This window comes from Heptranchias perlo, chromosome 11 (genome assembly GCF_035084215.1).
Source record: "Heptranchias perlo isolate sHepPer1 chromosome 11, sHepPer1.hap1, whole genome shotgun sequence".
NCBI classification, from domain to species: Eukaryota; Metazoa; Chordata; class Chondrichthyes; order Hexanchiformes; family Hexanchidae; genus Heptranchias; species Heptranchias perlo.
Genome location: NC_090335.1, coordinates 81,225,910 through 81,239,536, shown reverse-complemented (window position 1 = coordinate 81,239,536; position 13,627 = coordinate 81,225,910). Strand labels below are relative to the sequence as shown.

Sequence of the window (13,627 nt, the reverse complement as noted above, 5' to 3'; positions counted from 1 at the left end):
TTGCACAGTGTTCAGTTCCATTCGCAATCCCTTAGATAATGAAGCAGTCCGAGCCCGCATGCAGCAAGACCTGAACAACATCTAGGCTTGGGCTGATAAGTGGCAAGTAACATTCACGCCAGACAACTGCCAGACAATGACCATCTCCAACAAGAGAGAGTCTAACCACATCCCCTTGACATTCAACGGCATTAACATCACCAAATCCCCCACCATCAACATCCTGGGAGTCAGCATTGACCAGAAACTTAACTGGACCAGCCACATAAATACTGTGGCTACAAGAGCAGGTCAGAGGCTGGGTATTCTGAGTCGAGTGACTCATCTCCTGACTCCACAAAGCCTTTCCAACATCTACAAGACCCAAGTCAGGAGTGTGATGGAATACTCCCCACTTGCCTGGATGAGTGCAGCACCAACAGCACTCAAGAAGCTCAACACCATCCAGGACAAAGCAGCCCACTTGATTGGCACCCCATCCACCACCCTAAACATTCACTCCCTTCACCATCGGCGCACCGTGGCTGCAGTGTGTACCATCCACAGGATGCACTGCAGCAACTCACCAAGGCTTCTTCGACAGCACCTCCCAAACCCGCGACCTCTACCACCTAGAAGGACAAGGGCAGCAGGCACATGGGAACAACACCACCTGCACGTTCCCCTCCAAGTCACACACCATCCCGACTTGGAAATATATCGCCATTCCTTCATCATCGCTGGGTCAAAATCCTGGAACTCCCTTCCTAACAGCACTGTGGGAGAACCTTCACCACACGGACTGCAGCGGTTCAAGAAGGCGGCTCATCACCACCTTCTCAAGGGCAATTAGGGATGGCCAATAAATGCCGGCCTCGCCAGCGACGCCCACATCCCATGAACGAATAAAAAAAATGCCTTTTGAAAATCCAAACATCCACTGGTTCCCCTTTATCTACCCTACAATTTAAATCCTCAAAAACTCTAAGAAATTTGTCAAATATGATTTCCCTTTCATAAAACCATGTTGACTCTGCCTAATCATATGATTTTCTAAGTGCCCTGTTACCATGTCCTTAATAACGGATCCCAGCATTTTCCCAATGACTGATGTCAGGCCAACCGGCCTGTAGTTCCCTGTCTTCTCTCTCCCTCCTATCTTGAATAGCGGGGTTACATTTGCAACCATCCAGTCCACTGGGACCGTTTCAGAATCTAGAAAATTTTGGAAGATCACAACCAATGCATTCACTATCTCTGCAGCCACCTCTTTTAGAACCCTAGGATGTAGGCCGTCAGGTCCAGGGGATTTATTGGCTTTTAGTCCCATTAGTTTGTCCAGTACTTTTTCTCCAGTGATATTAATTGTTCCAATTTCTTCACTCTCAGTTACCCCTCGGTTCCCCACTATTTTTGGTATGTTTTTTGTGTCTTCTACTGTGAAGACAGATACAAAATATTTGTTTAATGCATCTGCCATTTCCTGATTCAACGTTTACTTTTGCTGCTCTCTAACTTTTTACATACTTGTAGAAGCTCTGACAATCCATTTTTATGTTTCTTGCTAGTTTACTCTCATATTCTATTTTCTTCCTCTTTATCAATTTTTTGGTTGTCTTTTGTTGGTTTCTGAAACTCTTCCAATCCTCAGGCTTATTACTCTTCTTGGCAACATTATAAGCCTCTTCTTTTAATCTAACACTCTCCTTAACTTCTTTCGTTAGCCACGGGTGGATTACTTTTCCCGTGGGGTTTTTATTTCTCAATGGAATGTATACTTGTTGAGAATATTGAAATATTTATTTAAATGTTTGCCATTGCTTTTCAACTGCCAAACCCTTTAATTTAATTTCCCAATCTACCTTGGACAACTTGCCTCCCATTCCTATGTAATTGGCTTTATTTATGTTTAAGGCTCCAGTTTCTGACTTAAGTACGTTACTTTCAAACTGAATGTGAAATTCTGTCATATTATGATCACTCTTCCCCAGAGATTCTTTTACTGTGAGATTACTAATTAACACTATCTCATTTCATAATACAAGATCTAAAATAGCCTGTTCCCTGGTTGGTTCCATGATGTATTGCTCTAGGAAACCGTCTCGAATACATTCCATGAACTCGTCCTCTAAACTACCTTTGCCAATTTGATTTGCCCAGTTTATATGCAGATTAAAGTCCCCTATGATGACCTGATTTCCTTTGTTACAAGCTCCTATTATTACAAATTCATTGTATTATTAATACTCTCCTACGGTATAGCTACTATTAGGAGGCCTATAAACTGCTCCCACCAGTGTTTTCTGCCCCTTGTTATTTCTTATTTCCACCCAGACTGATTCTACTTCCTGATCTTCCAATCCAAGATCCTTTCTCACCACTCTCCTTATCTCATCCTTTATTATTAGGGCTACACCCCCTCCTTTTCCATTCTGTCTGTCTTTTCAAAACGTCAAGTACCCTGGAATATTTAGTTCCCAACCTTGGTCATTTTGCGACCATGTCTCTGTGATGGCCACTGGATCAAACCCATTTATCTCTATTTGTGCAACTAATTCATCTATCTCATTACGAATGCTCCGTGCATTCAGATATGGAGCCTTTAATTTTGATTTTCTTCCTGCTTTGACCGTACTTGTTGATGCTCTATTATTGGTAAACTCTCTGTCCCTTCCTGCCACACTCTGCTTATCTTTACCCAAATCACTACACTGCTCTGTTGCCTTAACGTTTCTCATTAGATTTCTAAATTTCCCCTCACCTGAACCCCCCCCCTCCTTTTTTAGTTTAAAGCCCTTTCTACAGCCCTAGTTCTTCGATTCGCCAGGACACTGGTCCCAGCCCGGTTTAAGTGGAGCCCGTCCCATCGGAACAGCTCCCTCTTTCCCCAGTACTGGTGCCAGTGCCCCATGAATCGAAACCCCTTCCTCCCACACCACTCTTTGAGCCAAGCGTTCAACTCTCTGATCTGTTTATACCAATGCCAATTTGCACACGGCTCAGGTAAACTTTAAGGTTCTGCTTATTAATTTAGACCCTAGCTCCTCAAACTGTCTCAGCAGAACCCCATTCTTAGTTCCACCGATGTCACTGGAGTCTGCAGGAATTGAAGATCAATCTCCAGGACACTTTCTGTGAGCAAAACACCCGGGAGAAAAATCAGAGGGGCATTAAAAATAGTGTTTCTTTTCATTTTCTTTGAACACTTCTGTTTAATAGTTATAAAAATATCGGAGATGGGGAAGCAAAGGGATGTTTGACTAACAGTCAAGAATTGTCCAATTGGGGAACAAAGAGGTCTGATCACTTTCCGATTGGCCGTGGGAAGGCGGGGCGTAGCGAGGATCGACGTGTCGGGCAGCCAATGGCGGGAGTGTGGGGGTGAGGCGGTTGGAGGCAGGAGGTCATGTGGTGAAACCTCCAGGAATTTGTCCAACCAGTGTTGGCAACCCTATTGCTGGGCCTCAATCTCGTGCAGACAGACAGGATTTGTTTTATACGACTGCAACTAGGGTTTAAAGCAAATGTGTGAACAGCTCCAGTTTTTTTGTTCTTTTCCTTCCATTTCACTAATATCCCTGTACAGTTACCGATTAACAAGACAGGATCCCACTGCTGGGCAACAGGGCCAAGGTCAAATCAACAGCCAGAGTGAGCAAGATAATATTAAAAACAACAAAAACTGAACAATACAACCCCCCTGAAAGGCATGAGCGCATGTGAAAGGGTTAACAGTGTTACAGGAATTTAATAAAGCATGGGCACCCACACACACTCACACACACACACACACACACATAACACAGACACTCACACCCACACCCACACACACACACACAACACAGACACTCATACAAACAAATATATATACAGATACACACACATATATGCAATGAGATTCCTTTCAAAATCCTAAAATACTCAGCAAATCACCCCTTAACATTCTATATTCTAGGAAATACATAAATACACACACACATACCCACAAATATAAATACACATACACATATACAAACCGGCACACACACAAAGATACGTATAGACACAGAAATAGATATAGATAAATGCATAGACTCATGCTGTACCTGCCCTGGGAGTGTTTGATGGGACAGTGAAGAGGGAGCTTTACTCTGTATCTAACCCGTGCTGTACCTGAAGCTGACACTGGCTGTCCAAATTGGGAAAGGTTCCATTCCTTTATATCATTGATTAACACAGAATCGATCTACAAAGTAGCTTATTCGGACTGAATTTGTCTCAATTTCAGTTCCAGATTGAGGCTGGATTGTGTGTAGCCTGTTTTCTTCTAGAATAACAATAATCCATGTCTGCCATTGATCATTGGTTAAGTTACATTTGCAGCAATGTGAGTTGGACGGATGACATCATCTCTTTAAAGAATAAGGGCCATTGTAGGAAATTGGCTTCACTGTGGCATGTGATTAGGACCAGCAAAAATCTAACTTTATATTTCACTGACATCGTAATTTCTGTGGTATAAATAAAACTAATCCCCAAACATCTGGCACTGGGACCACATTTGATATGCAAGGCACCATTTAGTTGACTGACGTGTCACTTATTCCATGCTTGTTATAACAAGTCTGTTTTGCACGTGTATAAAGCTCTACATCCCAAGCAAGAATGCGATAGATTGGGTACAATGAACTCTTATTGTTTAGCCCCTGTGAAGCAATTCTCCAAATACAATTGTACGAACTGGAATTTGGAATCTCAATGCAAAAGGCTGGAGGGATGTTTAGAATAGTAGGGGGCACTCTTACAGGGTTAGGCTAAAAGCAGTGTAGAGGGAGCTTTACTCTGTATCTAACCTGTGCTGTACCTGCCCTGGGAGTGTTTGATGGGACAGTGTAGAGGGAGCTTTACTCTGTATCTAACCTGTGCTGTACCTGCCCTGGGAGTGTTTGATGGGACAGTGTAGAGGGAGCTTTACTCTGTATCTAACCCGTGCTGTACCTGCCCTGGGAGTGTTTGATGGGACAGTGTAGAGGGAGCTTTACTCTGTATCTAACCTGTGCTGTACCTGCCCTGGGAGTGTTTGATGGGACAGTGTAGAGGGAGCTTTACTCTGTATCTATCCATGCTGTACCTGCCCTGGGAGTGTTTGATGGGACAGTGTAGAGGGAGCTTTACTTTGTATCTAACCTGTGCTGTACCTGCCCTGGGAGTGTTTGATGGGACAGTGTAGAGGGAGCTTTACTCTGTATCTAACCCGTGCTGTACAAGCATGGCATATTTAGTGATGTTGGTTGAGGGCTGAATACTGGCCCCAGGCCACCGGAGAGTAGATCTGCAAAAACAAAGCACACTGGTTTCAACAAAAGCTAAACTGATGTTTGACCAAAGTAGAACATGATGGAAAGACATGGCAGGTCAGACAGCATCTGAAAGACTCTAATCAGCTTCTGATTCAGGTGAAACCCATTCGCCCTGATGAAAGGTCTCCACCTGAGTCTTTACCTTGTCTCTGTGTGAGATGGCCACCTGGGATTTCCCCGGAACTCCGTCCGATGACCTGCGGTAACCGCAGAGAGAGAATACCGGAAAACCATTGGGGAATTGGATTAACAGCCGCTTCCGCCATTTTTCCTGGGATTTCCACCAATCTTCCACCGATGTTACAGCGGGAGCTCGGGAGGGAGGATTCAACCGAAATTCTGGGCAGCTCTGTATTTCCAGCATCTTCTATCTTTTGCATTAAACATCTCTTGAGTTTCGAGGTTGAGGGGTGATTTACTCGAGCTCTTTAAAATGATTAATGTATTTGGTGGGGCAGGTATAGAGAGAAACTATTTCCTCTGGTGGGGGGAGTCCAGAACAAGGGGGCAGAACCTTAAAATTAGAGCCAGGCCGTTCAGGGGTGATGTCAGGAAGCACTTCTTCACACAAAGGGGAGTGGGAATCTGGAACTCTCTCCCCCAAAAAGCTGTTGAGGCCGGGGGTCAATTGGAGCTTTCAACTCTGAGATCGATAGACTTTTGCGAGGAACAGCGGAACAGGAAGAGACCATTCAGCCCTTGGAGCATGTTCCACCATTCAGTTAAATCAAGGCTGATCTGTATCTTAACTCCATTTACCCGCCTTGGTTCCGTATCCCTTAATCCCCTCACCCAACAAAAATCCATCAATCTCAGTTTTGAAATTTTCAATTGACCCCCAGCCTCAACAGCTTTTGGGGGAGAGAGTTCCAGATTTCCACTGGAATAAAATTATAGAATCATAGAAAGGTTACAGCATGGAAAGAGGCCATTCAGCCCATCGAGTCTGCACCGGCTCTAAGCAAGAGCAATCCAGCCAGTCCCACTCCCCCGCCCTTTCACCATAGCCCTGCAAATTTTTTCCTTTCAAGTACTTATCCAGTTCCCTTTTGAAGGCCATGATTGAATCTGCCTCCACTACCCTTTGTGTGAAGAAGTGTTTTCTGACATCACCCCTTAGATAAAGGGTATCGAGAGATTATGGAACAAAGGCGGGTAAATGGAGTCAAGGTACAGATCAGCCGGGATTTGATTGAATGGCGGAACCAGTCCGAGGGGCTGAACGGCCTCCTCCAGTTCCTAGATCAGATATCCAGCACTTACGTTCTAACTTGTTCATTGTTTCCTTTTCCTGTTCTCATGCCTCTGCTCTTACCACCTCTGCCTATCTCGCTTGCAGTGCTCAGAGATGACTTCCGTCAGAACCCCACCGATGTTGTGGTGGCAGCTGGTGAGCCCGCGATCATGGAGTGCCAACCACCTCGTGGCCATCCCGAGCCAACCATCTTCTGGAAGAAGGACAAACTGCGCATCGACGATCGAGATGACAGAATAACGGTGCGTATCCCGGAGCACGACATTCCTTCTTCTCTCTCTCTCAATGAATACCACCAGAGAAATCATTGGGGAGGTGGTGGAGGTGGGGTGCAGGGGTGGGAGCTGTGCAGGTTAAAGAGGGGGGGAACTGTATGCTTCAATGGGTTAGACACTGACCTTTCAAATCCAGCCCAGAGCGATGGGGTAAAGGTCTCAGGTGCCTGCTGGCAGTAAAGTTCCTTTGTGAAGTGAGTTCGGGCAGTCTGAACTCAATTCCTGGTGGGAAAAGGCCAACAGCAGAAAGCTGTCCCAAATTCGGCCTAATTGTCAATGTAACTCAAAGAGATTACAGGATGTCTGAAGCGGGAAATGGAAAAAAACAGTCACATTGGTGCAGTAGAGGGCACTCGTCGGAGGTTGGGGCTGAGGCTCATTTTTGGGTTGTGGTAGAGGGAGCTTTACTCTGTATCTAACCCGTGCTGTACCTGCCCTGGGAGTGTTTGATGTGACAGTGTAGAGGGAGCTTTACTCTGTATCTAACCCGTGCTGTACCTGCCCTGGGAGTGTTTGATGGGACAGTGTAGAGGGAGCTTTACTCTGTATCTAACCCTGTACCTGCCGTGGGAGTGTTTGATGGGACAGTGTAGAGGGAGCTTCACTCTGTATTTAACCCGTGCTGTACCTGCCCTGGGAGTGTTTGATGGGACAGTGTAGAGGGAGCTTTACTCTGTATCTAACCCTGTACCTGCCCTGGGAGTGTTTGATGGGACAGTGTAGAGGGAGCTTCACTCTGTATCTAACCCTGTACCTGACCCTGGGAGTGTTTGGTGGGACAGTGTAGAGGGAGCTTTACTCTGTATCTAACCCTGTACCTGCCCTGGGAGTGTTTGATGGGACAGTGTAGAGGGAGCTTCACTCTGTATCTAACCCGTGCTGTACCTGCCCTGGGAGTGTTTGATGGGACAGTGTAGAGGGAGCTTTACTCTGTATCTAACCAGTGCTGTACCTGCCCTGGGAGTGTTTGATGGGACAGTGTAGACGGAGCTTTACTCTGTATCCAACCAGTGCTGTACCTGCCCTGGGAGTGTTTGATGGGACAGTGTAGAGGGAGCTTTACTCTGTATCTAACCAGTGCTGTACCTGCCCTGGGAGTGTTTGATGGGACAGTGTAGAGGGAGCTTTACTCTGTATTTAACCCGTGCTGTACCTGCCCTGGGAGTGTTTGATGCGACAGTGTAGAGGGAGCTTTACTCTGTATTTAACCCGTGCTGTACCTGCCCTGGGAGTGTTTGGTGGGACAGTGTAGAGGGAGCTTTACTCTGTATCTAACCCTGTACCTGCCCTGTGAGTGTTTGATGGGACAGTGTAGAGGGAGCTTTACTCTGTATCTAACCCATGCTGTACCTGCCCTGGGAGTGTTTGGTGGGACAGTGTAGAGGGAGCTTTACTCTGTATCTAACCCTGTACCTGCCCTGGGAGTGTTTGGTGGGACAGTGTAGAGGGAGCTTTACTCTGTATCTAACCCTGTACCTGCCCTGTGAGTGTTTGATGGGACAGTGTAGAGGGAGCTTTACTCTGTATCTAACCCATGCTGTACCTGCCCTGGGAGTGTTTGGTGGGACAGTGTAGAGGGAGCTTTACTCTGTATCTAACCCTGTACCTGCCCTGGGAGTGTTTGGTGGGACAGTGTAGAGGGAGCTTTACTCTGTATCTAACCCTGTACCTGCCCTGGGAGTGTTTGATGGGACAGTGTAGAGGGAGCTTCACTCTGTATCTAACCCTGTACCTGCCCTGGGAGTGTTTGATGGGACAGTGTAGAGGGAGCTTCACTCTGTATCTAACCCGTGCTGTACCTGCCCTGGGAGTGTTTGGTGGGACAGTGTAGAGGGAGCTTTACTCTGTATCTAACCCGTGCTGTACCTGCCCTGGGAGTGTTTGGTGGGACAGTGAGTGCTTGAAATGGGAAGAGTTCCATTACCTGGCATCCTTCACTTTTATGAACAAAAAAGTAAAGGAAAAAGCATTTGAGGTTTCCAGAGCATGTTCAAATGGGATGTGTTTGTATCATAGAATCATAGAATGGTTACAGCACAGGAGGAGGCCATTTGACCCATCCAGCCCGTGCCGGCTCTTTGAAAGAGCTGTCCAACTAGTCCCACTCCCCCGTTCTTTCTCCATAGCTCTGTAAATCTTTTCCTTCTCAAGTATTTATCCAATTTCCTTTTGAAAGTTATTATTGAATCTGCTTCCACCGCCCTTTCAGGCAGCGCATTCCAGATCAGAACAACTCGTTGTTTAAAAAAATTCTCCTCATCTCCCCCTCTGGCTCTTTTGCCAATTATCTTAAATCTGTGTCCTCTGGTTACCGACCCCCCTGCCAGTGGAAATAGTTTCTCCTTATTTACTCCATCAAAATTTGGAACACCTCTATTAAATCTCCCCTTTATCTTCTCTACTCTAAGGAGAACAAGCCCAGCTTCTCCAGTCTATCCACATAACTGAAGTCTATCATCCCTGGTACCATTCTGCGATGCCTGTGCGATAAAGGGTTAGGAACGTACGTGGGATAAAACAGACGAGGACTGCGATCACGTTGCGGAAAAGGCCTCACCATTTCCATTGGTTGTGTTTGTCTTCTTTCATATAGATCCGTGGAGGCAAGCTGATGATTTCGAACACAAAGAGGAGTGACGCTGGCATGTACACCTGTGTTGGGACCAATATGGTGGGCGAGAGGGACAGTGACCCTGCAGAACTGACTGTGTTTGGTAAGTCTTCCTTTCTTGACTTATTTAACGTTATTTCTTAAACCAGTTTCGTCTCATTTCAGTTGATTGACTAAGGTGGTATGGTTTTCTCAGATTTATGAAAGGGTTTGATAGGGTAGACGTAGAGAAGATGTTTCCATTTGTGGGGGAGACCAGAACTAGGGGACCATAAATATAAGATAGTCACTAATAAATCCAATAGGGAATTCAGGAGAAACTTCTTTACCCAGAGAGTGGTGAGAATGTGGAACTCACTACCACAAGGAGTAGTTGAGGTGAATAGCATAGATGCCTTTAAGGTGAAGCTGGATAAACACATGAGGGAGAAAGGAATAGAAGGATACGCTGATAGGGTGAGATGAAGTAGGGAGGGAGGAGGCCCGTGTGGAGCATAAACACCAGCATGGACATGTTGGGCCGAATGGCCTGTTTCTGTGCTGTAAATTCGATGTAATTCTATGTAATGGAATGGGAGTCTTCCTCCTCCAGGTGCCCCCTCTGAAAAGACATGGTTCCGCATTTCCTCAGATTTCTCTGCTCTCCTTGGAGAACGGGCTGAATCTCAAATGGTGCTATCGATTATGATTAAAAGGAGAAGACGGGATGGGGGGGGTTGCAATTGTGACTTTAGTGGCAAAGGGTTGAAGGTCGCAAATTGCTAATAAATGCAAGGCCCATGTGTGAGTAATGTGCTTTATTTCAGCGCAAGAGTGGATTCCCCTTAGTGGGAGATTAAACAATGTAAGCAAACTGTGCAGGTGATTTGAGTCATGTTAATCTCTTCATAAAAGAAGTTAATTATCAAGGGCATTCTCCGTGACTGGGAGGCAGCCAAGTAGCAAATTACAGGAGCTTACTCACCTCGAATTCTGCTCTTGATTCCCAACAACTTGTCTCTTTTTTTTATATCTAACTTTGCTTGTTCCAGAACGACCCGCTTTTATCAGGAGGCCCATCAACCAGGTGGTGCTGGAGGACGAGGGGGTGGAATTCCGATGCCAGGTCCAAGGGGATCCCCAGCCTACGGTCCGCTGGAGAAAGGATGACACAGACGTGGCCAGAGGAAGGTTCGTAGATTCGATTGAGAGAAATCTCTTGCGTCCCACACCCCCAACCCTCGCATGCAGTTTGACATTATTGTTGCTAAGGACTCACTAATCATTCAATTAACTGCGGTTGGAGTCGATTAGCAATGACTTCAATGGTCAATTAATCACAGAATAATCATCCCAAACTCCCCCAAAAAAATCATTCCCACAAAACCCCCCCAAAATCATCCCAAACCCCCCCAAAATTATCTCCATAAAACCCCCCCCAAAATCATTCCTCAAAACCTCCCAAAATTATCCCAAACCCCTCAAAAAATCATCCCTCAAAACCCCCCAAAATCATCCCTCAAAACCCCCCAAAATCATTCCAAAACCTTCCCAAGATTATCCTTCAAAACCCCCCAAAAAATCATCCCAAACCCCCAAAAAAATCATCTCCACAAAACCCCCCCAAAATCATGCCAAACCCCCAAAAAATCATTCCCACAAAACCTCCCCCAAATCATCCCTCAAAACCCCCCAAAATCATCCCCACAAAATCTCCCAAAATCTTCCCCACAAAATCTCCCAAAATCTTCCCCACAAAATCTCCCAAAACAACTCCCTGCCCCAGGAGTGTTTGATGGGACAGTGTAGAGGGAGCTTTACTCTGTATCTAACCCGTGCTGTACCTGCCCTGGGAGTGTTTGATGGGACAGTGTAGAGGGAGCTTTACTCTGTATCTAACCCATGCTGTACCTGCCCTGGGAGGGTTTGATGGGACAGTGTAGAGGGAGCTTTACTCTGTATCTAACCCGTGCTGTACCTGGCCTGGGAGTGTTTGATGGGACAGTGTAGAGGGAGCTTTACTCTGTATCTAACCCTGTACCTGGCCTGGGAGTGTTTGATGGGACAGTGTAGAGGGAGCTTTACTCTGTATCTAACCCATGCTGTACCTGCCCTGGGAGGGTTTGATGGGACAGTGTAGAGGGAGTTTTACTCTGTATCTAACCCGTGCTGTACCTGGCCTGGGAGTGTTTGATAGGACAGTGTAGAGGGAGCTTTACTCTGTATCTAACCCGTGCTGTACCTGACCCAGAAGTGCCTGAAGTGGCGATAACAACATTAACTTCCTTCATCTTGATAAGCGAAAAATTCATGAAAAAGAAGAGGACAACTAAGATTGAAGATGAAGATGATCCTGTTTATATGAAAGAAACTTGTAACTTTGAAGTGATCTCGGATCAAACATGCTGGTGGTTGTTTCTGCTGAAACAAGAAGTAAGATTCCAGATAATCCCGCAGCCCGGGAAGCCAGCAGGGACTTTTGCAAATACCAGCATGGTGTGCAATAAGTGAATGAGGAATGTAGCAAATTTTCTGATAATGTGGCAGTGTTTAGATTCCAGGTGGATGCTGTCAGCTTTGAAACGGCAGACATCTGTGTCGGCAGTAGAATGAGGGTCTTAAGTTCACCGCAGCTTTATTATCCTGAAATATAAATTGCCAGATTACTGTGGCTCCGACCTCTGATTTAAAGCGCCCGCCCGCAAATCACCCGCACATTCGCCCTGTCGCTGAATCATTGCGGTATTAGAGAGGGATTTGCTCGTTGAGGGCCTCTTTTTTATAAATGAAAGCAGATGCTTCTGAGTTTCAGATCCACCCTCTTTTTGCTCTGTCCTATTTTTTGCCCTTTCCCCAATTACTTCGACCCTCCGAACCTGCTCGCTCGTGCTGGAGTATTGCTCTGCAGCCGTTGGCCGACCTCTGCCACCATGTCCAAGTGGCCGTTCTTCAAGAATACGCACCTGGACTGTGAGTGCCGGCCAGCTCTTCGCCACGTTGGGCATCACAGCCAGACTCTCCTCATCCGATGTCTTAGCCCCCGTCCAAGTGGTCAGGAGCAGGAACTCTGGGTGATATTGTACGCCCCCTGCCCAAAACTTACAGTCCCAGACGGGAGTGAATCATTCCCTTTTACCCGCTGTGTACTGTACATGTACAGGAGCTGACACTGAGACACACACGGGGCCGTACAGTACCAGACAGGAGTGAATCGTTCCCTTTTACCCGCTGTGTGCTGTACATGTACAGGAGCTCACACTGAGGCACACACGGGCCGTACAGTACCAGACAGGAGTGAATCGTTCCCTTTTACCCACTGTGTGCTGTACATGTACAGGAGCTGACACTGAGACACACACGGGCCGTACAGTATCAGACAGGAGTGAATCGTTCCCTTTTACCCACCGTGTACTGTACATGTACAGGAGCTGACACTGAGACACACACGGGCCGTACAGTACCAGACGGGAGTGAATCATTCCCTTTTACCCGCTGTGTACTGTACATGTACAGGAGCTGACACTGAGACACACACGGGCCGTACAGTACCAGACAGGAGTGAATCATTCCCTTTTACCCACTGTGTGCTGTACATGTACAGGAGCTGACACTGAGACACACACGGGCCGTACAGTATCAGGCGGGAGTGAATCATTCCCTTTTACCCACTGTGTACTGTACATGTACAGGAGCTGACACTGAGACACACCAGACGGTGGTTAATTGTTCCCTCTGACACTGAACTGGCAAGTAGCTGTACCCAATGTGGAAGTTATTTGTATTTAAAAAGTTGTATTGAAAGTTTTGGAGAATATTGAAAGACAAAGGGGGCCTTACTTTGTGACGCACTTACTAGATTTAAATTAGTATTCACCAGTGCCCTGTGGCAAAACAAATTCTCATTCTTCCGCAAGTATTGAGCTGCATCTGGGCAGCATCTCATGTTTTTAAATTGATGGTAAATGATTTTTGTCCCACGTGAGCTAATATTTTTCAAACGCAAGAATGCCACTTAACCCTTTGCAGACTCCCCCAGGAACATGGAAAGACGTCTTCCCTACCCCAGTGGGTCTGATGGCTAAGGCACTGAGTAAGTGAGCCGTACCAACCAGGGAGGCCCCACAGTCTGTTCCCCCACCTCCCCCTCCCTCGGTCCGTGCTGAGTCAGTGTTCAGAGTGCAAAGACTGA

The 13,627-nt window shown here is 46.4% G+C and overlaps 1 protein-coding gene and 1 long non-coding RNA gene across 2 annotated transcripts in view; one reads left to right on the top strand and one right to left on the bottom strand.

Moving 5' to 3' along the window:
• The window catches only part of robo2 (roundabout, axon guidance receptor, homolog 2 (Drosophila)), a 627,335-nt gene that overhangs the window by 396,512 nt on the left and 217,196 nt on the right, over positions 1-13,627 (top strand). The window contains exons 3-5 of the mRNA XM_067993421.1: positions 6,658-6,815; positions 9,442-9,562; positions 10,491-10,629. Of these exons, the coding sequence (XP_067849522.1) occupies positions 6,658-6,815; positions 9,442-9,562; positions 10,491-10,629 (418 nt within the window). The remainder of the gene's footprint in view (positions 1-6,657; positions 6,816-9,441; positions 9,563-10,490; positions 10,630-13,627) is intronic.
• The window catches only part of LOC137327034 (uncharacterized), an 8,092-nt gene continuing 6,238 nt past the window's right edge, over positions 11,774-13,627 (bottom strand). Inside the window, exon 2 of the long non-coding RNA XR_010964337.1 lies at positions 11,774-12,081. This is a non-coding gene — a long non-coding RNA (uncharacterized lncRNA). The remainder of the gene's footprint in view (positions 12,082-13,627) is intronic.